Source organism: Petaurus breviceps, unplaced genomic scaffold (assembly GCF_028583685.1).
Source record: "Petaurus breviceps papuanus isolate PSGF00001 unplaced genomic scaffold, PetGlider_PUasm1.0 551, whole genome shotgun sequence".
In the NCBI taxonomy this organism is placed as follows: Eukaryota; Metazoa; Chordata; class Mammalia; order Diprotodontia; family Petauridae; genus Petaurus; species Petaurus breviceps.
Window position 1 is genome coordinate 26,493,523 of NW_027186372.1, and position 22,712 is coordinate 26,516,234.

Here is a 22,712-nt window from a genome sequence, read left to right on the forward strand (position 1 = left end):
CCTCAAATTGAAACATTAGGTTGTCATATAGTTAGGACTTCCTTTGGGGGAATAGCAGAGAGAAGAAAAAATATACTATCCTGCTCTCTGTTTTATAAACCTTCCAGAAATAAGAATAGTAATATTAATTACTAAATATTAATATCTAAGCCATTTCTGGTTTGGGGAGAGATGTCCAAACTGGCATAGTTCCTCCATGTCCTCTGATGTCACTCCCCCCACCAAGACAATTTGAGGCAACACTTATAGGCATACTGAACAAGGAAAAGATCATAATATGTTCAAATAGTTTTGAAATCTCTGCCTCCTGGCTTCCCTGGCTTCCTTCAATCTCAGCTAAAATCCCATTTACAAGCCTTTTCTCATTCCTCTTATTGGTAGTGCCTTCCTTCTGTAAATTATCTCTAATATATCCTTTATTTATCTTGCTTCTATTTGCAGTTGTATCCTCCCTTAGGCTGAGACCTATTCTGGGCAAAGTCTGTTTTTTTTTTCTTTTTCTTTCCTTTTGTATCCCCAGGCCTTTAATCAGTTTCTGGCACCTAGGTGTTGAATAAAGGCCTGTTGACTGTGTGACTGAGCTGGTTAACACTCCAAAATTGTAGACACTCTCTCTTCTGGGACCACCATCTTCAGGGATTCAAAGGGTCTCTTCCCTGTGATCAATATCACTTCTGAATAATAGAAGAGAGCTCTTTCTTTTGAATGGAATAAAGGCCAACTTCCTTTGGTGTTTCCTTGGCCACTTCCTCTGGGCTGGGGAGTGATTGAACTGAAAGAAGATGCACTGGAAGACTTCTCTGTTGGAACTTGAGTCTCTACTCTTGATCCATTTCTATTTCCTCATAAGCAGCCTGCACCCCTTCTCCCCTACCTTTTTTAGTACAAATATGAAAAGGTCTTTTAGAATAGAGAAATATTATTTTGTAATTTCCTATTGAAATAAAAAGGAGGTTTTTAATATGCTTCCACATGATGAAAGAGGAATTAATCAAACAGAGTGAAGGGAGCCAATCAAATTGAAAGCCAAGCTATGCCCAGGCTACACAGAAGGGAATAGGTTATATCAAGGATGGCAAGGAAAGAGACATAAAGAAGAAGAAAGACAATTGAGGGGGAGGGGTGGAGGAGAAGGCAAATTAGAGAAAGGGAAGTAATAACTAGAGTGGAAAAAATTAAAGATACGTAAGGAACTTACTTCTGGTATTCTCCCAGGGGCAAAGAGGAAGAAGAGGAGGGCCCATAGTACAGTGAAAGGAACAATAATTCTTGGGTTTAATGAGATACTGTTTGTAAAGCATTTAGCACAGTGCTTGGCACACTGGTGTTTATACCTTCCCTCCCTTAGAGTATTGGGGTTCAAATACTTATTTTGCTCCTGCCTTCCCATGTAGGCCTAGGCAAGTCACTTAACCTTTCTGGGCCTCTATTTTCAAATCCATAAAATGAGGGAGCTGGATTAGATGGCCTCTGAGGTCTTAAGAAAGAAAAACCTAGAGTCAAGGTCAACAAAGAAAGTTTCTTGAGAGTAGAAAGACCAGGCCTACAAATATGGTGGTCATTTGCCACCTGGTGAAGCTCCTGGAAGGAGGGGAGGTGGGGAAATTGAATTTGAAAAGGGGTATAGGGAGGAGGAAGGGAGGGTGGGAATTGATATGTGACTTACAAAGGAACAGAGAAAGGAGGATGATGTTGATGCAAACCCTTGCTCTTTGGCCTTGGAGAGTTCTTGTCTGAAAGGAAAAGTCACACCTGAACATGATAGAGGAAAAGGTTAACAAGGAAGAAGACCTTCCTGTATGCACCCCAAAAGAGATGATCTTTTTGAGGGGAGGCAGGAAGGAGGTAGTCTAAGGAAAAGAAAGGACAGAGTATGTGCTAGTTAACAGAACATGTCAAGTTTAGGAAAGAGAAAATTGGGAACTATAGAGAAAAGGTCATAATTTCCTGGGTGATGGAGAGTATGAGGTGAGGGAGACAGATACTAGTGGCTTTGGGGAAAATGGAAAAGACAAATTTGGGAGACATTCCTAGGGCTATAACAATGTTCTCTGATAGACTGTTTCTTTTGTTCTGGTAGTTTCTTCTACTCCCGTTTCGGACATAGTGACAACCAGACCCTCAGAAACATCAGATGGAAAAATCTGGACACAGCCTAATATCCCAATTGGTAATGATTTCTCCCCTTATGTTATTCACATAAAACAAGATAAACCGTGGTCTGTTTGAACACATATGAAGAACTCAACTGCTAATGTGTAGGTACATACCGATGGGTAATTGGTATGGTTCCATTCACATCAATTTGGTGGATTATCCTGAAGTAAGTAACACACTTGAAAGTTTTGCTATGTATCATAAATTTGCATGTCCATCCATTTATGTTATATCTACAAAAAGTGAGGTGGCTATATGGTCCACATATATGTAAAACTTCTTACATGCTAGGTGTATCAGCAATGCCATATTCACAATGCCTATAGAGATTACAAATATGCTGATATAATTATCCATTAGAAAATACGTCATGTTTGCCATATGAGGAAATAAACTAGAAAATTTATTAAGATACCAAAAGACTGAGTCCCAAAACCAGAAAGTGAAAGCCATCAGAGTAGTTATGACATTGGCACAGGTAGATAAAGTAGAAAGCACCCACATTTTTAAGCCTTTAAAACAGAACAGGCTACCTCAGGCAAAGGTCCTCCTCTCCCCACTCACAGCAACCACCCAGCGTCCTGGAAGAGCGCTCCCAGCAGCTCCGGCCCCTGGCAGTCCTCAGCAGGAGTCCTTAGCAGAAAGTCCTTAGCAGTTCTAACTCAAAAAGGGCTTCGCGCTGCCACTGCCTCTGCTGCTGCCGCCGTCACCACCACCGCCAGCCACCGAAGGAACGCTAGCTTGGCTTCCGCTTCCTCTTGCTCCGCCCCTTCCTGCTACGTCAGCAAGTCCAACGGGGCATGGAAGATCTTTAAATCCCATAACCCTTACACTAGGGTTGCTAAATTGTATAGGGAAAAGGAAGCCTTGTGGTATCTTAGCAAATGTGCCTGGGATCCCATCCTTTCTGGGAAACGATCCCAATTAAAGGGATAAAGACTGGAACTGTGATCTCACCATTATAGGAAGGGAATGGAACACACATTTATATAGTGCCTACTCTAGTTATTGGGAATTCCTTGGTGAGGAAACTTCTGGAAAAGTTGGTATCTTTTCTGCAGGTAGCTAAGTGGTTCAGTGGATAGAGTATTGGGCAGTTGTAGTAGTTGGGAAGACTTGTCTTTTTGAATTCAAATCTGGTCTCAGACACTTACTAGTTGTGTGACCCTGGGTTTAACCCTGTTTGCAAGTAGTTTGTGGCAAACCACTCCAATGTCTGCCAAGAAAACCCTAAATGGGGTCTTGAAGAGTAAGATACAATCAAACAACTTAACAAAAACAAAGACAACAACAAATCTGTACAGCTTATAGGTTTAGGGAGTTATTGAGAGCACTGAGAGATTAAGTAAGTTGAGGCTGGAGGTACAGAGCTAGCATGTGTTATGAAACCAGGTTGTCTAAGATTTGAAATTAGCTTTGTCTTCTACACTATTCTACCCATCTCTGTTCAATTAAAAGGGCCCTAAACTAAAAACATTCAGAACTTTCTTCACTCAAAACAATTGAAATGGCATTTTGCTCTGGACATTTGAACCTAATTCCTCCTGACATGAGTACAAAATAGTCACATGGAAATGGGTTAAACAACAGCATAGAAAGTGACAGTAGCCCTTAGAATGCAATCCTTTTAGGGGCAGCTAGGTGGAACAGTGACCCTGGAATCAGGAAGACCTGAGCTCAGGTTTGACCCCAGACACTTGACATTTATTAGTTGTGTGACCTTGAGCAAGTCACTTAACTCTGTTTGCTTCCTTCCCCCCCCCCCCCCAAAAAAAAATTCAATGTTGTGGAGAGGGCAAATGTGGGATCAGGAGGGTGGACATCATTCTCTAAAATCTGTCAGAAAAAAAGTTGTCTTGCTGAAGACAGGATCATAGATTTAAAGTTAGAAGGCCACCTAGTCCAGCCTTTTTATTTTATAAAAGAAATGAAAACCCACAGAGGTTACCTAAAGTTACAAAAGTCATAGCTGACATCTGAGTCCACGTTCTTTGACTTCCAAACCAGTCTTGTTTCCTTTGGGCCATGGTGCTTCTCTAAAACTGATGATGTATTTGAATCACTATTATAGTCAATGGATCAAGGACAAGTTCTTACTAAACTGTGCTTCAGTTGGCTATAAAACCCCAGACCACAAGAGACCTCAGAAATCATCTGGTCTAACCCTCTCACTTCACACAGGAAGAAACTGGCCAGAGAGATGAAAAGTCAGAGAGTTTGTTAATGGCAGAATTAGAATTAGCACTGGATTATAGCATTCAAGTTTCATTAGACTCCATGGGGCACTAGGCACAAGACAGGTAGAAACTTAAAACTAGGAGATAGTCATAAGGAACTGAAATGGGATTTTCGATTTGATTGTAGTCTTGTTTGCATTGAATTAACATCACATTTTCTATAGTTAGAGGATTTTCTTTTCTACTAAAGTCTTCCTCTCATACTTCATTGTGATGTGGTTGTGATGCTGGGTTCTTAAAGGTTGTGTTTGCCAGCAGAGCTCAACCTCTGGCAGGTCCTATGAAACTGGGAAAGTTTTGTGCATGAACCTAGTGAAGGACTGTAAGGCTGTCATCAAAGACCAGTCTAGCACAGGTCAGAGATCTTATACTGTGCTGGCTACAGAGTAATGATTTCTTTTTTGACTGCTGAAACTCTTGAAGGCCAACCATTTATTTAAAGAGTGGTTATGGTTTGCCTTTAAATGGTTGTGTTACCACCATTTAAAAGACTGAGGTATGAGAAGGGGACTTTATGTGTTAGGGAGGTTGAAGAGGCTATGACTCATATTTAACATAAGGAGGATCTTCATCTTTCTTTACCTGTTATTTGATATATTACCTTACTAGTTCTCTCATCTCAGGTGTTGTAGTGCCAGTGCTGTATTTATAGCACCCACGATCACGATAAAGACTGTGACTAGAATTCTCACATGTTGCTTTATCACAAAATATAACAAACTCTCCATATAGAAGACAGAAGCAAAACATTTATTTAGCCACCAGAAAACTGGATCCTCAAACCAGTAAGCTGATTCTATCATAGTAGTAAAGAAATTAACAAACCAGAACACAGAGAGCCACAGCATCCTTTAACCTTGCCACAAACCAATATAAGATAAATATTCACTCACAAACTTCTCTATCTCCTTGCCTGAGTGTCTTTGCTCTCCCACCATCTCTCTAGCTCTGACTCCCAGCTTTCTGTGGCTCTGCTTCACCCTTCAGCAAACTCCTCCCACCACAGGCTCCGTGTCTCTACATTCAGCCTATTGGGGGAAGAGTTTACTTTCAAAGAAGGGAAGATCTTCAAATTCCCCTTCCCATTACAGGTATTAAGCAATCAAGGGATATGTTCTGAAATTTCTTTATAAATTTCTAAAATTAATCAATTAACATTGAGACCCTACAAAAGTTTATTGAATAAATTAGTGAAACCTCTTTTCCCCTAAGGTTTTGCTCATTTCTTTTTTCAAACTCTAATTTCCTCACTAATTTTCCTAAGCATTAAGTTTGCTATTGATATAATTCGTTAGTGCAACACAATAATGCAACAAATAACTATTTGCAACATTTTGACTCTGAGGAAGATTATAGCTATAGTCACCTAATCATTGCTGAGTTCTGGAAACAAAGTTTCTTCATTCAACTTTCTTAGGGTGGTGAGCCAAAATCTCTCTAATAGTCTCTTCATCTCTTTGCCTCATTCATCTCTCTTTAGCCATGATAGGTACCTACAGAATTATGGTTTTACAAGTATCTAAGATTCCATTCTTTTTTTTTTGGGGGGGGGAAGAAGGAAAGGCAATTGGGGTTAAGTGACTTGCCCAAGGTCACACAGCTAGTTAAATGTCAAGTGTTTGAGGTCAAATTTGAATGGGTCCTCCTGAGTCCAGAGCCGGTGTTCTATTCACTGCACCACATACCTGCCTCTTATTGCATTCTTTCTTAAAGATACAGTAACAGTATATAGTCTCTGTGTGAGAGACTACCAAAGTTGGGGTTGCATATAGAATCATAATTCCCTTCCTCCACTTAAGGATGATATGTATGATATACATTTTGAGATCATGGGCTAGTTTGTAAATCTGTGAATTTTCCAAAATAATACCTTGAAAATAAAGTGAAAGCCTATTCTGCTATCTGATGTATATATCTGTCATCACTGCCATAGATGTAGAGCTAGAAGCCATGGTCCCTGGAAGACATAAGATCTTTATTTTTCTGGCAGTATAGCACTGAAGAAAGATAATTCTCTTGACAATCAAGAGACCTTGGTTTGGTTCCCAGCTATGATACTTACTAAGTAAGTGATTTTAGGTGACTTTCCCTCCCTAAGACTCAATTTTCTCATTTGTAAAATGGGGTTAATAATAGCTACACTATCTATACCTCAAGTTGTTAGCAAGAAGATTCTTTGTGAACTTTAAAGTATAACTTAGCAGGCTGCCATGAGGGAAATTTTCCCATGTAGCTTTGGGTTCCCTTAGAGACAAAGGAAGAAAAGTTCCATTTATTGGTGAAAGCTCTAGGAAGTCAGGTTCTTTTCTAACCTTGTGTCTAGATGTAACTTCAACATGGATAAGAAAGAAAATAGATGGAGACTGTATGGAGAAGGGGAGTTTTAGGGCATTCCTCAGCAGCTGCAAGCAGGGAGCCATATGGTGATGGGATAGAAGTGAGAGAAGTAGGAACAAGCAGATTGGAGAAACAAATGGTAGGATGCAGTTGGGAGTGGAGAGACAGAAGGAAAAACACATGGCCTCCCTGAATCCAGGACCCCTGGCAAAATCCTAATGAACCTTGAGTCAAAGCAAGAGGCTTCACAGATCTCTAGCCTGCTCCCAAAGATAATCAGCTTCATGAGTAAGAAGGGACCAAATTTTAAGTTTTTACCATCTGGGTCATGAGTTCTGAATAGATTATGTCTCTCTCCTCCTATTCTGATAGAATTAGTGGAGATGAATGTTGAAATTAAGATTAGATTCTCTTTGGGAGTTATTTTATTATTTGATTTACCCTGGCCATTTACATTGCTTTATGTCTTGGTTAAATAATTTTATTTGGTCTGGTGATTCTTTCATTGTCTGGGAATAATCTTACATAGGATGGAGACTTTTTCCTTGATTTGAGTAGCAAATTATGAAAAGTCACTTTTAAATGAATGAATGAAGTGACTCCTGTCCCATAGTCACCATTGTTACATAAATGTGAGTATTATTCATTTGAAATTGGAGTATTGGATAGAATGCAATAAGACTCCATACAAAATACAGATAGCTTACATTTAAAAAAATTTTAAGGCCATAGATTCATTCACAACAGCTCTGTGAGGTAAAGTATTACTATTGCCCTCATTTTATAGAGGAGAAAGGTGAGTTTTAGAGGAATTAACTTATCTAAGGTCAGTACCTCTACTGTTAACAATATGACCTATTTCTTTTCAAAGAGATTTAATTTAAGAGGTAAGTTCCAATTTGGCGGTATCTTTTAGTTACACTAATAAATCTAAGCTGAGTAATATTCATTCTGAGTTGTATTATTCTGTACTTTGCATATGCTTTTGGAAAGTTTCCCTGGGGTGCCGTTGATGGCTTTTTGGTTGATGTGAAAATTGTGGTTATCTTAAAGGTTAAATATATGTCTAACTCAAGTGTGACTGTAGCATTTGACCTAATATTGCGGTCATCTATTCTACTCTGTATGCATCAACAGAGAGTTATGCTTCTTTCTAGTTACTCAGAGTCTGTTAGTAGAAAGTCAAGCTTTCTTAGTTAATCTAATTGACATTTCCTTTCTTTCAGGAGTGAATGACACAGTGACAGGGACTTCAGAAGGCTACCAGTATGAAAACAAAACGGTAAGTAAATAGTTCCTCCTACTCCCAATGGCAATTATCAACCAGTTTCTCCTGTACCTAAAGTATTCCCTACAAATAAATTGAGCACAAGGGATGGTTCTTGGCGAAGCAGCTCATTTAGTGACACCCTCCTGGCTCCCAGTGACAATGAGCCTCACTGGAAATGTAATTATTTTTAAGGCCTCTCTTGGGAGTTTGGAAGATCAAGTTGATTATCTCCTTATTTTTTCATTTTTTTTTGGGGGGGGAGGTAGGGCAATTGGGTTAAGTGACTTGCCCAAGGTCACACTGCTAGTTTTGTGTTAAGTGTCTGAGGTGGGATTTGAACTCAGGTTCTCCTGACTCCTGGGCTGGTACTCTATTTACTGAACCACCTAACTGCCCTAAGTTGATTGTCTTAAAGCTTGTCAGTTGTAGTCTTTTAGATTCATCTTCCTTGACCTTTTGACACATTTATTTTCCAAGGCATAAATGAATTTTAGTTCTCTCCTTATGGTCCCAGAATTATCTCATCTGTTTGTATTAGCTATCAGAATATGTAGTCAGGAATTCAGAAAGAGTTAAACAAAAGTCACAGAGCAGTGAATAAAACTCCTACATTAAAGCTCATACACTTTATTGATAGGAGAAACCTTTTAGTTCTTCACGTACAACTCATTTCTACTTTTTATTTTTATATAATTCTACTTAGCATGGTTTAGGGCAACTATGTGGTATAGTGGATAGAATGCTGGTTCTGGAGTCAGGAAGACCTGAGTTCAAACCTGGACTCAGACACTAGCTTTGTGATCCTGGACAAGTCACTTACTCCTGTTTGCCTCAGTTTCCTCATCTGTAAAATGAACTGGGGAAGGGAATGGCAAAATACTCTAGTATTTTTGCCAGGAAAACTCCAAATGAGAACACCAAGAGCTGGATGTGACAAATTACTAAAAAGCAACAGCAAAAAACATGATTTTCAGGTTTCCCAGCTTTCATCAAACTGGGAACAGGAATTTCGAAGGCTAAGTGCATTATTAAGGGGCAGAGAAGCACAGTATGATTATTGATGGTGACAAGACAGAAAAACTACCAAAAAGCAGACAAAAAACTCAAGAAGCCTAATGGCACAGGACTATTTGCAGTAGGGACAAATGGAGGGGGCACACCTTAATAAATAAACCCTGAGACCATTGCAATACTGTATAATAATTGATATTTATAAGGATAGTCTATAGTCACTGATGGTTAAATTGTATTTAGAATATTTAAAAAGGGAAATAGGTAACACAGATTTTTATCCAAACTGTTTAAAATAAAAGTATTTGGGGGGTAATAAGTGGTGAGCTTCATGAGTAAAACTGAATTTTGAGTTTTTACCATCTGGGTCATGAGTTCTGAATAACTGTGTCTCTTTCCTCCTATTCTTATGGGATTAATGGAGATATATCCAGAAATTAACTTACAACAATTAAATTCAACAAATATTTATTCAATCCCTACTATGTGCAGAGCTCTATTCTATGGACTAGGTTAGGTAGAGAAAAGACAGAGGTCCTCTCCTCAAAAATTCCAGTCTAATTTAAGAATAAATCATATACATAAATAATTGCTAATCAATAATGTATAATGATGACCTTGAATCATCAAGAACAGGCTGTATTTAATATCTTGTATACTTTGTTTAAAGGGACAAAAAGATTCATCATTTTTTGGCTCATGAGATCATAGTTTATAGAGTTGGAAGAGACCTTAGGTTAAGAGAAGTGGTTACCTTAAACTTCTCCTTTTATAGATGGAGAAACCAAAGCCCAAAGACATTATATGACTTTTCCAAAGTCACACAGGTGACAGATAGAATTTGAACTTAGTGCCTCTGGTTCCAGACTCTCTACTCTACCCCTCTGTGCCATTCACAAGACCTGATGGGAGGCTACAAATACCTGTTTAAGTGTGTATGCACACTCAATTGCACACCTTTCTCTTAAAAACTATATTTAAAATTATATAATCAATAAACACAACATTCCCCTATACAAAAGAACAGGAGATCTGTGTATTGTTTATAGCTTTTTATGTATATTTCAAATTCAGCATGGTAGTTCCAACACTGTTCTTCTTGTTTGTATTTTGTTCTGAAGTTTCTTCTCTTCCCTATTTTAGTGATTCTTTTTTTTTTTAAAGCAATTGGTGTTAAGTAACTTGCTCAAGGTTACATGGCCAGGTGTTTCTGGGTGGGTGCTAAGTGGTTGAGCCCAGATTCGATCCCCAGGTCATTCCGACACTGGGGCCAGTGCTCTTACTCTCTGTGCTACCTGGCCGCCCCTTAGTGATTCTTTTTAGTATTAACATCATTCTCCAATAATTCCTCCTCACCCTCCTATAAGAGTCCTCCCTTATAACAAACAAGTGTAATCACATAAAAAGAAATTCCCATGTTGGCCATGTCTGAAAATATCTGTCTCAATGTACCACTTGTCCTTTGCTTCTCTGCTAGGAGATCTCCCCTCCCCTTATTTTTAACCATGCTCACCACAACTTCTATACTCCATTTTTTTTTTTTTTTGGTAAAAAATTGGGAAAGAGGAGTAATGAATTTCAGAATATTGTAGGAACATAGGTAGAAAAACTATATCCCCCTGGCCAGGAAGTGATGATTTAGGCTCCTTGAGGTCCCATCTAGTCCTGTCTTTCTGTGAAGAGTCCTAATGGATTCAATCCTTCTTTCCTATTTCCAGATGAAACTCCAGATTAGCAGAGTCCTTGAAACCACATACTTTGTAGTCATACATGCAAATAGATTTGTCACGTTGTGCGGCAACCCTAACCCTCAGTGTGAAATCCTCATCTTTTGGAAATACACCAATTATTTTAGGAAAAACACAATTAACACACACTTAAATGGGAACTCTGGGCTTTGAGATATTAATGATTTATAAGGTTATTGTGGATTATTCTCAAGAAAAGGGCCATGCACACTCTAGAGAAAATATGAAATGTCCTTCACAGTTCAATAATAAAACTGCCACAAATAGCAATACACACACACACACACACACACACACACACACACACATTGTGTGGGCATTTTTCTCCCCTACTATTGGTAGCTAAGCTTTTTACCCAAGACCTTTCACAATCTGATCCTGCTTTCCAGTCTTATCTCCTTCTGTTTTCTTCTTGTGACCTGTTTTCCAGACAGGCTGGCCTGTTTTGAATATTTTCAGCATTTTTCTTCATATGTGCCTTTGTTCTTGTTGTGGTATTCCTTGTTTCTAGGATATCTCCATTAACTGAAATCCTTGCCATCCTTTTAGTTCCAGTTAAAATGCTGTCTCCTCTATGTTAGCCTTTACTGATTTCCACCATATCTGACTCCCAGGTAGAAATGATCTCTTCCTCTTTTGAACTCTCACAATACTTTGCTTGTACCTCTTTTATATACTGTGAAGCACTTAGTATAGCTCCTGACGCATAGTAGGCATAGTACAAATGCTTATTATCCTCTCCCTTTTCCTCCCCTATTAAGTATTATTTATTTGTGCATATAAGATCTTGGTAACTGGTCCCATCACTTCCTGGCAAACAGAGGGAGATGAGATAGAAGCAGTGTCGGATTTTATCTTCTTAGGCTCAAAGATCACTGCAGATGGTGACTGCAGCTATGAAATTAGAAACAAACAAACCCAGAGAACACTTCCTCTGTGGCAGGAAAGCTATGACAAATGTGGAAAGCATACTAAAGAAGCAGAGATGTCACCATGCTGACAAAGGCCCATCTAGTCAAAACTAAGGTTTTTGTAGTAGCAATGTACGAGAGGACCACAGACTTGACACTTGAATTGTACTGGAGAAGACTTTTGAGAGTTCCTTAGACAGAGAGGAGATCAAATCAGTCAATACTTAAAAGAAATTAATTCAGCTTATTCACAGGAAGGTCAAATACTGAAGTTAAACCTTAAATATTTTGACCATATAATGAGAAGACAGGACTCATTAAGTGTATGGCAGAAGAGCGGATGGATAGAGAGTGTCATGGAAACAATGAACATGAACTTGGACAGACTTCAAGAGATAGTGAAGGATAGAAGGACTTGGTGTGCTATATAGTTCATGGGGTCACAAAGAATTGAATACAACCGAATGACTGAACAACAGCTATTCTAGATTGTAAGCCCTTTAAGGAAAGGGGCCTTGTCTTATTTATCTTCATGATCAATGAATATGCAAGATCTTTAAAAATACTTATGATATCCCACATACCTATAATTTCACAAGAGAGGAAGTGGACCAATCCTTGGTAAATTTGGTGTGATTTTTTGCAGTGAGAATCAGGTTTGATTAATTGGGTGTCAGTCCAATTCTTTTTTTCTTCTTTTTGGAGGGGGGAAGGCAAGGCAATTGGGGTTAAGTGACTTGCCCAAGGTCACACAGCTAGTAAGTGTCAAGTGTCTGAGGTTGGATTTGAACTCAGGTCCTCCTGACTCCAGGGCTGGTGCTCTATTCACTGTGCCACCTAGTTGCCCCAAGAATCAGTCCAATTCTTAAAAAGAGCAGTACTTTAACATGCTTTTAATAAGGCCATTGATTTTGTTTCTAATTCCCATCTAGTCTTCTTATATGCCAATTTCACTTATTTATATAACTTTAACTCTTGGTTTTGAGTTCCTTCCTTGGCAAATGAGATTAATATTGCTAGTTACCCGTAATCCTATAGTGTCTAGCCTTGCATGTAGTATGTCTTTGATAACTACTTGTTGGAATTTGACAAATGTCATCTTAGAAATAACTTGGCAGACATGATATTTATAAATTTCAAATTTATGAACTAGAATTTTGGAATTGGAATAACCTTAGAGAAAAATCTTGTCTTCCCTATCCCCACTTATTTTATTGATTTGGGAACATGAGATTAAATAATTCCATTAAACAACTAATAACTATCCTAAGTAATTCTTTCTAGGTGTTTCACCAATACCTTAATTATGTATCTTTGTATCTCACAGGTCTTTCTTCATGACCAGTTGGTGACCAATAATAAGGGAATATACATTGGAGTCAGTGTCTTTGTTGGGCTGCTTCTCATTCTGATTTTACTTGTCTTTGTTTTGAAACGTAAGTCATTTCCAAATTCTTGACAATGATGTGCTCTGAAAAACCTTTAATTTCTAGAAGGATACCAGATTAGAAGAAGAAAAGGCTTTGAGTTTATATCAGGGATTATATCAAGCCACATGGTGACTTCTACTATGAGACTGTAAGTTTGGTGTAAAACTTCTGATAGAATTACTGTTGTGGCATCAAATTTGGAGACTGGTCATAGGCACTAGTTGAAAATTTGATAGATCAACCCAATTATTTAAAGAACAATGTTAAGCGTAAGTTATACTTGGAGAACCCGAGAGAGTCAATTAAAATATGGTTACAACAATTAACTTTATCAAATTTTATACCATAAGCTCACACAAATACTATACCTTATTATGCTCTTAATTTTGTTTCCAATTTTATCATTAATGTCTTGTATGGGGGTAGATTCAAGATGGTAGAGTGCAAGGTCACAATTGCTAAACCTTTCCCAAAACTTTTTCTACAAAGTGACTACAAAAAAGGCCAAACAGAATTTTGAGCAGGGAAAACTAAGAACAAGTCACAGCTTAGGAAGACAGAAAAAGAAACCTGTGCATACTGGGTTTGGGGCTGCCTGAGAGCATGATGCTACAGAAGCAGCATAGCTATGTGTTTTGGCTACAGTGGCATTAGCCATGGTGAAAAGTACATAGGCAATATGTACTATGACCAGTTTGGATTTATATCAGGATTGTATAACCTGTTTAATATGAGAAAAATAGGGGCATCCAGGTAGCACAGTGAGTAAGAGCACCAGCTCCAGAGTCGGGAAGACCTGGGGATCGAATCCGGGCTCTGACACTTAGCACCACACCCAGAAACAACTGGGTGTAACCTTGAGCAAGTTATTTAACCCCAATTGCTCAAAAAAAATGAGGAAAATAACTAAAACACCAAAACCTACAAGATTATATGAAAAGATGCAGAAGAAATTTGACAAAATACAATACTCATTCCTATCAAAAATACTAGAAAGCATAGGAACAAATAGAGTTTTTAAAAAAATAAGTAATAATTGTCTAAAACTAAAAATAAGAATCATCTATAAAGGGGATAAACTAAAAAGTCTTACCAATGAGATTGGGTAAGTATAAGCATAAGTAAGATAAGATAAACAAAATTCTCCCTTACCCCTAATATTGTTCAATATTGGACTAAATTAGCTAGCTATAGCAATAATAAATTGAAGGAATAAATATAGGCTATAAGTAAACAAAATTATCACTATTGCAGATGATATGAAGTTATAATTAGAGAACCCTAGAGAGTCAACTAAAATATGGTTGAAATAATTAACTTCATCAAATTATATAAAATAAACTCACATAAATTACTACCATTTCTATCTATTACCAATAAAACCCAGAAGTAGGAGATAGAAAGAGAAATTCCATTCAAAATAACTGTAGACAGTAGAAAATATTTGGGAGTTTTCCTGCAAAGACACATATAGGAATCATGAACGCAATTGCAAAACACTTTTCACACAAAAACAGATCTAAATAACTGAAGAAATATTAATTGCTCATGTGTAGGCCAATCTAATATAATAATGATGACAATACTACCTAAATTAATTTACTTATTCAGTGCCATGCCAGACAGATTGCCAAAGAATTACTTTATAGAGCTAGGGAAAAATAACAAAATTCATCTGGAGGAACAAAAAGTCAAGAATATCAAGGGAATCAACGAAAAAAAGTAAGGAAGGTAGTTTAGCTGCAGTACGAGGTATGAAACTATGCTACAAAGTGGCAATAACCAAACAATTTTGTACTAGATAGGAAATAGAATGTTTGATCAATAGAATAGATTAGGTATATAACATACAGAAGCAAGTGTGCATGGTAATGTAGTAGTTGATAAACCCAAAGATCCCAGGTCACTGTTTGACAAAAACTGTTGAGAAAACAGGGGAAAAAATTCAGAACCTAGGTCTAGACCAACATCTCACACCATATACTAAGATAAGCTCAAAATGGGTACATGATTTAGACATAAACTGTGACATATGCAAATTAGAGAAGCACAGAAAAAATGCTTGACAGATAAATGGAGAAGGGAAGAGTTCATTACCAAATAAGGAAAGAGAAGCTCAGAGGAAGTAAAATGGATAATTTTGATTACATTAAATTAAAAGGGTTTTTTTGCACAAACAAAACCAATGCAGCCAAATTGGGAGAAAAAGAGGCAACAAGGAAAAAATTACAGTGAATTTCTCTGATAAAGATCTCATTTTTCAAATATGTAGGGAGTTGAAACAAATTTATAAAAATAATAGCCATTTTCCAATTAATAAACAGTTAAAGGATTTAAACAGGTAGTTCTCAGTAGAAGAAATCAAAGCTATCAAAAATCATATAAAAATGATCTCAATCAATAATGATTAGAGAAATGCACATTAAAACAACTCTGAAGTACCATTTCACACCTAACAGATTGGCTAAGATGACAGAAAAAGAAAATGACAAATATTGGAGTGGATGTGGAAAAATAAGTAATAATGCATTGTCAGTAGAGTTATGAACCATTCTGGAGAACAGTATGGAACTATGCTCAAAGGGCATACTGCTACTAGGTTGATACCCTAAAAAGATTTTTTGAGAAATAGGAAAAGGACTGATATGTACAAAAATATTCATAGCATCTCTTTTTTGTGGTGGCAAAGAATTGGAAACTGAGAGGATGCTCATCAATTGGGCAGTGGCTGAACAAGTTGTGGTAAATGACTATGTTGAAATTCTACTATGCTATAAGAAATGATGAAGGGGATGGGCTTCAGCAAAACCTGGGGAGACTCCTATGAAGTGAGGCAAAGTGAAGCATAGCAAAACTAGGAGAATAAAGTACACAGAAATAGCAATCTTGTGATGACAAGCAACTGTGAAAAACTTAGCCACTGATCAATTCAATGATCCATAACAATTCCAAAGGAATTTCCAAAGGAAAAATATTGTCCACCTCCAGATAGAGAAACATTTTATCTTTATTCTGCATTATTAGCATTTTACATTTATGTAGTCAACAAAATAATAAGCAAGTCTTTCTTTAGAATGTTTGCTGATTCCATGAATGCTGACATTGAAAGTTTAACAATGGGGTCATTTCAGCTTTTTCCAACACAACCCTGAGTTAGAAGGCATGGTCTTGTTCTCAAGAAGTTTATAATCATAGAATGTTAGTATGAAAAAAAAAGATCTTAAAAATCATCTACTACAGGACTTCTTTTAAATAAAAAAAATCATTATTTCTCAATTACACTTTCAAAGATTTTTAACATTTATTTTATTTTAAGCAATTGGGGTTAAGTAACTTGCTCGAGGTTACACGGCCAGTTATTTCTGGGGGTGATGCTGAGTGTCTGAGCCTGGAATTCGATCTCCAGGTCATCCCAACACTGGAGCCGGTGCTCTTACTAGCTGAGTCACCTGGCTGCCCCTAAGCAATTGGGGTTAAGTAACTTGCTCAAGGTTACATGGCCAGGTATTTCTGGATGGGTGCTAAGTGTCTGATCCCGGGATTCGATCTCCAGATCATCTTGACCCTAGAGCCCGGTGCTCTTACTCACTGTGCTACCTGGCCACCCCTTAACATTTATTTAAAAAAAATTTGAGTTCCAAATTCTCTTCCTCTTGCCCCTCCCCCACCCATGTAGAAGGCAAACAATATGATAGCCACCATTCATGGGAAGTCTGGAGTAGGAAATGGCAAATCACTCTAGTATCTTTGCCAAGAAAACCCCAAAATGGGGTCACAGAGAGTCAGACTCTACTGAAATGACTGAACAACAACAGCAGCGGCAACAACATGCATGTGAAGTAATGAAAAACACTTCCATATTCTCAATGTTGCAAAAGGAAACAAAAAAGCAAGAAAAATAGAAAAGGTGAAAAAAAGTAATATAGGACTTCTTTATCTCTTTGGTGTCATAGACTCCTTTGGTAATCTACAACCTATCAATCCCTTCTTAGAATATTCTTTTCAGGAAATAAAATCCAAACACAAAGGATTACAAAGGAAGTCAATTACACTGAAATGAAGTTATAGAACTAAAACCGAAAACCAAATTCACCAACCAACATAAACAAAACAAGCTCATAGACCCCAGGTTAAGAACTCCTAGCTCTAATCCAATGTTTTCATTTTATAGATGAGTGTATGGGGGCTTAGAGAAATTGCTCAAGGTATTAGTGACAGAGGCAGGTCCAAAATGCAAATGATTCCTGATGCAATTGTAGAAAGATATACTGTGAGGGTTTAATCTTGAACTCTCTTATTTTGTATGCTTTGCTGACATGTTCAATTTTCCACTTTTTGGATTTTGACACCTTCTTTCCCCTCCTTTCCTCCTACTTAGGATATTTCTATAACAGAAAGAATCCACAAACTCTAAGGTAAGCCTCCGGCATTGTTCTGCATACTCATATCTCTCAGTATATAGAGTTGCCTCTGGAAGAAGTGGAACAGTCCATTTTCTTTCTTAATTGTTTCTGACAGTTCTATCTTAAGTGAAAATTGAATATCAGTCGTGTTTCTTGTTCTTCCTTTTTGCACACTAACCTCTCCTCCCCCCCACTGAATAAATATCCTAATTCATCCCAGCATGCCTTTTTTCCTACCCACCCCTATTTTAGTAATTTTCACTGGCTTCTTCCTTTCTCTGGAACAGTGTCAGAACTGTCACAGGATTAACCAAGCAGTTACTCTTTGCTAGAGGGAGTATAATTGAATCTCCTAGCCCACTTGGTGATGAGGTGAGAAATTGAATTAGATGCTCTGGTCTCTATAGTTGGTCAAATTGGAGTGGCCTAGAGCCAGGTCTCCACAGAGCCAAAATGAACAGACATGAGCTTGACTGTGTGACTGCAACTCAAGATATTTGACTGAATGGAGGCATAGGGATCTATTTGGGTGAATTTGCACCTGGTGCTCTCTTGGAGTGATTTCTCTGCTGGATTTGCACATCTGGTTGATTTTACTCATATTTAGAGGGCTTTTATGTCTTAAAACTGCATCCTTGTAGATACAAATAAGTTTCAGGGTCATTTAAATCCCAATTAAAAGGCTAAATTTAAGTATCTTCTGGTTAATCAAGATTTTCTTTTGCTCTTGATTTGAGAATAACTTTTTCTGAGTGGGGGTTGGGGTGGAGTACAGTCTCCATACAATCAATGCTTCTGTTTCTATTCAGCTTTTTGTTTTTAAAAGGTTGTTTTTATTCATTTGAGGGAGAATTGAGGACATATTTTTATATTCATCTTGTACTTCCCCCTTCTTCCCAAAATGAACTCACCACATTCTTATTGGTAGAACATCCTCCCAATAGAATATAAGATTCTTGAGGACAGGTATTATTTCACTTAGTCTTTGTATACCCAGGAGCTTATGTATTGCACCTGGTGGTGCCCACAGTAGGTATTTAATATATGTTCTATTGAATTGGTTATTTTTGAAAAATGTAATAATATTTGTTATTATATCACATTCATTTCTGAGTCTGTTTCTTTTTATCAGGACTGGAAAATGAAATGAAATGATCAACTATCACATGGAATAATGTTTCTTTTTGCTTTCTGAAATAAATAACCAACTGTGCCAACTCCTTTCTTTGTTTCTACAAGGGGGTATTTGTGAGCAGTCCTTATGTTTAGCTGCAAAAGTGGAAGGAGCCACACAGGACAGACAATGTTATGTAGTTCTCTGTTTCATGGGTTGCCATAGCCAAAGGATTTTTAATTGGGGGGGCTAGCTGCTAGGAAATATCATCTTAATTTCCAAATATATTCTTCTCTTTTCCTCTACCCAGAAAGCCATTTCATATAATAAAGAATAAAAAGAAAGAAAAAAAAGGAAGTCAGTTCAGGAAAACTAAGTGGGTTGGTTGCTTTCTAACAACTGGTCTCTTTTAGTATCCTTTAACTGCTTTAACTGTTTTTTGACTTTAACTTTAACTGTTTAAAGGGAATTTTCCTCTTGAGGTTTTAAGTGGTTTGTATGTTAGATGACTTCCTTGTCCCCCCAGGTCCTTATTTATCATTCACTATTTTGTTTCTGCAGTCTGACTTTCTTGGCCGGTAGTAAAAATGAAGTTGTAAGGACGACCACTGAAGATGGCAACCGTGCAGAGGACAATGTCTACACAATTGAAGATAATGTCTACATTGTTGAGGAGGAAAATGCCTACATTATTGAAGAGGAGAATCCCTATGTTGTACCAACATGCAGTGAGAAACAGCCGCCCTCCAAAGTTTGGCCATAACATCCTCAACTGACAGGTCGTCTGACCTTTTCCATGTTCACTTCACCTTCTTTTAAGTTCATGGCCTATTCCTAGGTGTTATCTCTACCTGACAGGAGCAATTGCAACAATAAATGGTGACTCTGGAGATGATACAACTCACTTGGTGCCAAACAATATCACCTTTATCAGACTACAAGTTGTGCCAGAAAGATGGGAGTTGAATCTGGCACTAATTCTCTTAAACTATGCCATTTTGTGTCATGTGTAGACATAGAGAACTTGGGGTTTCTGGAGAGCCACACAATCATTGCAGCTTTCAATCAACCCATAAAGCAAATAAAAGGATAGTTTTGTTTGGTAAATTCCAATTGCTACATTTTCCCTTAAGTTTTTATGTAGGCAGCTGGCTTTATCTCTTCCATAAATTCAATTTCTTTAGCACAGGTAGATCCAGTTCCCCTTCTTGGCTTTTGCAAATGTGGCTTGTTGCCAACTCATTTCCTGGGAACTCAGAGAGCTCATTTCCATAGTTACAGGAAACTAGGGTGCCTTTCATAGCTTATGCTACAGTGTGTGCAAAGAAGTTCTATTAATAGGCAATGGATATTGCTTGGAACTAAGAACATGAATCCAAGGTAGAGAAACTGCAATTGTCTTGGCCTCCTGCTGCCAAAAACTGACATAAGACACATAAGTCTGAGCCATGAAAGGAAAAACTACCTTGAAAAACTGCAGTGAATGAGGTGTCCAATAGGAAAGGTCTTTTAGAAAGAAATAGAGGTTGTTGCTGTTTGAGGAGATCACTACTCTAGACTGACAATCTCTTTCCATCTTTCCCTAGCAAATTTGCTTTTAAAATGTAATGAATAAGGGGAAAAGGCCAGAGGATGTGTGTGTGTGTGTGTGTGTGTGTGCGTTCGAGAGCGTGTGTACTCACACATGTGTGTAGGGAGGTGGTGATTGACATTATGGACAATCTGCTATCCCTTCCTCAAAAATTTGCTTAGATTTTTTTGGTTCACTGGGGCAAATTTGTATAGTAGGAAAAACAGATCCAGGGAACAATGAAGATATTATTATGGTTGTTGTGATGAATGGTTTCAAATGAGAACCATTTTCTTTCTAGTTATTTAGAACATTTTGAAAGCTGAGATCATCTGCTAGGAACCTGTGTTAATAATATGATGTACAATGACTCTCCATTATCGATAGTACTTTGCAATGCTTTCTTGTCCTAATTTCAAGCTGGAAATTTGTAGCAACTTTTGGAAGAGATTTCAGTGGTGATGACAGCTCCATTAATAAGGGGGCCAACTTGATTCTAAGGATGGCCAACATGTAACTGATCCAAAAATGGTACTCATAGAAGGATCACAGGATGAGGGAATCAGACTTAAACTACATCACTAATTAGATACAAAATCATAGCTAAGTTAGCTTATACTACAATTTTCTCAGTTCTCAAATGGGTAAAACTACTCTGACCACCTCAGGGTCATTGTAATGATCAATGGGGAAAATAGCTATAATAACCCTTTGAAAAATGAAGCACTCTGCAAATGAAAGGTATCATCACCATTATCATTATTATTTGGGGCCATGTATTTATGTGGAGGCCATCACAGTAGGAGGTCCACATTACCCGCCCACTAAGTTGGATAGTGATGATCATGATGCCAGTGGTCTCTCGAGCAGTAAACTCGCTGCTCCAGTTCATATGTACCTCTTTAACAATGCTTCTTTAGAAATTACTTGCCAAGAGGAAAAAAAAGATCTGTTTAACAACTTTTCTCTGAGTCAAAAATATCTTTCATGATTTGATAGTCTTTTTTGAATGAAATATTTGTAAAGAAGAAAATTGTAGACTGCGACATTTAGATTCATGACATTTCACAAGTCTTTAACCCCTTTAGCTGGTTTGAGACAGGATATCATTTGGAGTTATCAGTGTCTTTGTCTTTAAATTTAAGTGTATCTGCAAATAAGCTGCTCCTGTCTTTCACTGAAGAAAATAGATCCGACTGAACAATTTTTCAAAATTATGTGCTGTAATGGATTCTGTGAACAGGTATTTGAGTCCCATTGTGGCCATAAAACAAAAATAAAGGGTTTGCCTTTGAAAGAGTGGCTTGTTTACTTAATTTGTGAATAGCATACATAGTTAGACCATAACATTGTAATATTTCCTCACCAGAGGTCCTCTTAATGTTGTATGAATGTAAGTAGCTATAATGCAAGATAGTAAAAGGATCACAATATAATTATAAGTAAGCTATAATCTAACTAGAAGTTGTGAAGAGAAGCTCTATGCTGTAAATAGACTGACAATTCAATTTGTTTGGTAGACCATGGGAGAATATCTGAGTCCCAGATATGGAAACCTAGCATTGCTATTAAGAAGCTAGGTTAATAAGAAGCCCTATAGATAAGTTAGAATACACTGTTAAATGAATATCTAGAATGTATCATTTTTTGCTATTTCTCAAAACAGCTAGGTTCCCAAAGTGGGAGATATTGCTTACCGGTGGGGGGGTGGTTTGGAATGGTCGGGGTGGGGGGAGTGGTTTGGAATGGTTGAGGTGGGGTGGGTGGGTGATAGTAGCCTCAGCTGCAATTGGGGGTGCTGAATAAAAATAAGGGGGCAGTGGAAGCATAAAGAAAGAAGAAAATTGGGGTGGTTATGTGGTGCAGTGAGTAAAGCACCAGCCCTGGTGTCAGGAGGACCCAAGTTTGGTTCTGGCCTCACTTAACACCCATACACACACACACACACACACACACACAAACTAGCTGTGTAACCTTGGGCAAGTTACTTAATCCCAATTGCCCACCAAAAGGCAAAAAAAAAAAAAAAATTAAAAACTTCGTATATGTTTCATATGTTGCATAACAGTTAAGGTTGTAGTGATTACATTATTTTCCAAATAAACACGCAAAATGCAAGTTATAACTGATCAATGGTCAAGTCCACTGACAGATCTTAACAAGCAAGTATTAGGCGAGTGTGTCATTGTTGGAAAGTCCAGTATGCATTGGCAGGAATATGTATGTGATTTGTTTACCAATATGATACTATACAGTTACATGAAATTTCAATGCAGGATCCCCCCCCCCCACTTATAATAAATTACTAAATTTAAGATACATCATTCAAAAAAATTTATATACATTTTGAAATGATGCAAATTTCTCAAAACCCAAACATTAAAGGGTTAAAGAGAATACATTTCCAGGGGATGCTGGGTAATTTTTTAAAAGGGAGCAGAAGGCCAAATAAGTTTGGGAACTTCTGAATGAATATTGCTAGTTAAAAGAAGGAAATATTAGACCTTTTCAACAAGATGCCAAA

The 22,712-nt window shown here is 37.6% G+C and overlaps 1 protein-coding gene across 3 annotated transcripts in view; it reads left to right on the forward strand.

Moving 5' to 3' along the window:
* The window catches only part of LOC138172730 (hepatitis A virus cellular receptor 1 homolog), a 33,419-nt gene extending 11,934 nt beyond the window's left edge, over positions 1-21,485 (forward strand). For 2 of the 3 annotated variants that reach the window (XM_069102505.1, XM_069102506.1), the window contains exons 3-7: positions 2,081-2,170; positions 7,958-8,013; positions 12,999-13,107; positions 17,480-17,516; positions 19,180-21,485. In XM_069102505.1, the coding sequence (XP_068958606.1) occupies positions 2,081-2,170; positions 7,958-8,013; positions 12,999-13,107; positions 17,480-17,516; positions 19,180-19,381 (494 nt within the window). In that variant the 3' untranslated portion in view covers positions 19,382-21,485. The remainder of the gene's footprint in view (positions 1-2,080; positions 2,171-7,957; positions 8,014-12,998; positions 13,108-17,479; positions 17,517-19,179) is intronic. The other variant, XM_069102507.1, reaches the window with a different exon arrangement.
* Positions 21,486-22,712: the final 1,227 nt, after the last annotated feature.